The sequence below is a fragment of the Nematolebias whitei genome, chromosome 6 (assembly GCF_014905685.2).
Source record: "Nematolebias whitei isolate Nwh7 chromosome 6, NemWhi1, whole genome shotgun sequence".
Lineage (NCBI taxonomy): Eukaryota > Metazoa > Chordata > Actinopteri > Cyprinodontiformes > Rivulidae > Nematolebias > Nematolebias whitei.
This window is the reverse complement of record NC_056503.1, coordinates 47,017,678-47,021,205: the sequence shown is the minus strand read 5'-3', so window position 1 is coordinate 47,021,205 and position 3,528 is coordinate 47,017,678. Positions and strand designations below refer to the sequence as shown.

At 43.7% G+C, this 3,528-nt stretch overlaps 1 protein-coding gene across 1 annotated transcript; it reads left to right on the top strand.

The window, feature by feature from the left end:
* Positions 1-2,801: 2,801 nt before the first annotated feature.
* Positions 2,802-3,522, top strand: LOC119411405 (putative transmembrane protein INAFM2). Its single transcript, XM_037678352.1, has 2 exons — positions 2,802-3,343; positions 3,449-3,522. The coding sequence occupies exon 1, from the start codon at positions 3,042-3,044 to the stop codon at positions 3,312-3,314; it is 273 nt and encodes a 90-aa protein (XP_037534280.1). The 5' UTR covers positions 2,802-3,041; the 3' UTR covers positions 3,315-3,343; positions 3,449-3,522.
* Positions 3,523-3,528: the final 6 nt, after the last annotated feature.

Below are 3,528 nucleotides of genomic sequence, written 5' to 3'. Positions count from 1 at the left end.
TGGATGGATGGATGTGTGGATGGGTGGGTGGATGGATGGATGGATGGATGGATGGATGGGTGGATGGATGGATATTTGTCTTCTGCTGGAGTGTCAAAGACAAAATGGCAGTATTTTTCCTCTCTGTTAGCAGAACATGATGCTGGAAGTCCCTCCACTGATTGTGCAGTGGGTTGTGATTTGTTTACTTGTTGTGTTTGTTTGTTTGTGTTTTGTCTTCAGTCCTCTGCAGGTTTTCAGGCTGAAGGATCAGCTCTGTGTTTACTTGAAGATGCAGAGCAGCTCTGCCTCTCTCCAGCTGCTGCGGGACGTTTCTCTCAAACTATTGGACCCAATCGATGGATGTTGCGCACTTTGAGCTCCTCCTCGTCAGAAACAGCGTCAAGTCACAAACTGACGCATCGAGCGACGCCGGAAATACGACGAGCGATTGCTTCAAAATAAGACTCCACTTATTTTTATATTCTCAACACAGATTCAATCAAGTGCAGCAGGTAATTTAGATCCCATTTTTAATTATAAACATATTAATTTGACTAGTTCACTCCTCTGAATAGGTTTGTTCAACTAAATAAAGGTCTGGATTATTAGTCAACATCTTATTCCACTTATAAGTGGTAATAGTTAATTTCTAGCACAAGAGCTAACTGGTTGTGTAAGATCTTAAATCCAAATTTGGCATTATTTATTGGATTCAGCTCTGACTGTTAGTAAAATATCTTGTGAATTGATTAGCAGATTTGAATGATACTCTCATTCATTCAACCTTTATTTATACAAGTTAGTTTCACTGAGTCACGAGTACTCATTTTCAAGAGAGACCTGTTTTAGACAGACAACATGTAAAGTACAGACAAAGGTAATTCAATAAAAAGCAATTAAAATCAAAGAGTACAGTAATTAATAAAACAAGGTAAAAAGAAAGAACTCTCAGAAAGTAGTGATTGGATGAACGTCTACAAGTGATTAACATATGGAGTGAACCCAATCCAAAATGGTTGCCACAGCTAATCAACCTTAGCCAACATACATGTGACTATTACTCATTTAAAATGACAGATAAGAGGTCAAATGTGGTGTGGTGGTAGTTGAGTCATTCCAAACACGATTGCTTTTTAAATTTATTTTTAATATTTGACCAAATAAGGCTTTACACCTTATTTCTCAACATAAATTTTAGTATAAACTGGTTGCAGGTGATGCTTTGGGCCATAATTGTTCTTTTGATTAATTTCACTTTTTTAACAATGCTATTTTTACATTTTTATTTTTTACATGTGCAATGACTTTTGCTGCAATTTGGTTTTCTTATACTCACAAAAATCCAGTAGATCTGCTAAATAAGGTGGGACACGATTAAGAGCTTTTAAAGTGAACAATAAAAGTTTAAAAATCTATTCTAAAATGAACTGGAAGCCAACAGTGAGAAATAAATCTGGGGTGATGTGCTCAGGTCTGGCAGCGTTGGTTAAAAGATGGGCCACAGCATTTTGAACCAGTTGGAGGCATCTGATGGGGATTGGGAGATTCCTACAGAGCATTTTCAGGTCTCTCTTGTAAATGAGTCCTCGAGGCTCAATGGGATTAACCTGTTTAAATAAAGGTTGAATGAAAATTGCAGGAGTCAAGCCTTGAGCTGATAACAGCACGAATGGCCTTTTCCAGGTCAGGATGATTTAAAAACAGCTTAACTTTGTTTAAAAGACATAGCTGATAAAAGCTGCCCTTGACTATAGAGGTGCTATGTTTGTTGAACTTCAAATCCATGTCAAAGGTCACCCCCAGGTTTTTAACTGGGTCTGAACTCTGATGTCAGAGCATAAAAGTTATAGCAAGCATCATCACCAAAGATCTTTCCTTCATTTAAAAACAGAACATTTTGGTGAAACCACTGTTTGATGTCAGTAATACGGTCAATAAAAGAAGTGTGAAGGTTACTACTTTTAGGCTTCATAGGGAAATTTGTAGGTTGTCCACATAGCAGTTGAAAAGAAAAGTGGCATCTAGTTATAACTGATTCAAATGGCAGCGTATACTGCTAGGAAAAAGGAGAGGACCGAGAATAGAGCCCTGTGGCACACCACAAGAAAGATGAGCAGAGGAGGAAAACAGATTATCCAGCATGACAGAGAAAGTTCTGTTGGTTCAGTAGGAGCTGAATCAGATCCACCAACACAGTTGAAGACGAGACAGAAGGACGGCAGGTCCACTGTGTCAAAGCAGCTGTAAGGTCCGGCAGCACCGAAGCAAAAGGACACTTAGCATCTAGAGCCATGGTGATGTCGTTAGGCCTTTTAGCAGGGCTGATTCAGTACTGAGACGAGTTCTAAATATAGACTGAAGATCTTCATAAGTTCGTTTTAAGATGGGTTGTAACTGCATAAAAACAAGTTTGTCCAAAACGTTAGCTAAAAAAAGGCAAACGGTCAAAAATTTGATTGAGAAGGGGCTAAACCACAGCATGGTTAAAAGCAGCAGGGACAGTTCCTAAAATAAGGCAAGAGTTTAACAAAGTCAAGACAAAAACATTCGGTATTAAAAACCTCTTTCAAAAACTTAGAAGGAAGAAAGTCCAGAGGGCAGTTAGTGAGCTCCATGTGATGAACATCAAGACGAGTAGTGAGAGAAACTGTATAAACAAAAACTGAAGATAGCTGGAAACAATTTTGTGTAGTCTGGTTTTGTAGGATTAAAACAACAGAACTGTCTGGGCATTTAACGGCCATTGCGCCAGACTTTTATTTTGAAATACCTCCCCGGAAGCTGCGCGTTTTACCGTTGCGCAGCTCGACAGCGGTCCCGCGCAGCGCAGGGAAGCGTAGCGGAGTTCGGGTTGTCCGGAGCGCACGCAGGACTCGCAGGGGTCAAGCAGCAGTTGCAGACCGGACCCGAACCGCTGCCCTGCCCGGGTTCGAGACCGCATCCGGCACAGGACCAGGAGGAGCGGAGGGGGTGTGGGGAGCCGTCGGTACCGTCCGGACCCAAATGAACACACAACATCCGCCGGAGGAAGAATCCCTGATTTCAGCGCGGGAGCGGAGATGAAGGCGGTCGGCCGACAGGTCGCCGCCGCGGCGGACAAACCGAACGGAGACATGAAGCGGAAGCCGAGCTACCCGGGAGAACTGCGGGCCAAGCACGCCAACATGTCCACCAAGATCTGGGTCAAAGTGGCCATGGCCATCGGCTACTTCCTGTGCGTGTCCGTGGCCGCCTTCATCCTGGTCATCTACTATGCGGTGTTCTGGAAACCCAGCAACAGCACCGACGTGCCGAACCGAACCCAGTGCCAGTCCGTCCCGGGGCAGGGATGACAGAAGAACGGCACGCGCACATCAGCCAGGTGAATGCACGCACCTGACAGGAGGGGGGGGGGGGGGGGGGGGGAGCAGAACGTTCCTGCAGAAATGCACATTTTGATTTAAATTCTTAAATTTCATCTTCACAGAACTCCCGGGTCTTCCTGCACCGAAGAGAACATGAGTTTCCTTCAGCTGGTCCTGAACGAGCAGAACCATGGGCGGATTC

Bases quoted from the DNA above. Each gene is read 5' to 3' on its own strand.
- LOC119411405 (XM_037678352.1), top strand. From the start codon at position 3,042: ATGAAGGCGGTCGGCCGACAGGTCGCCGCCGCGGCGGACAAACCGAAC.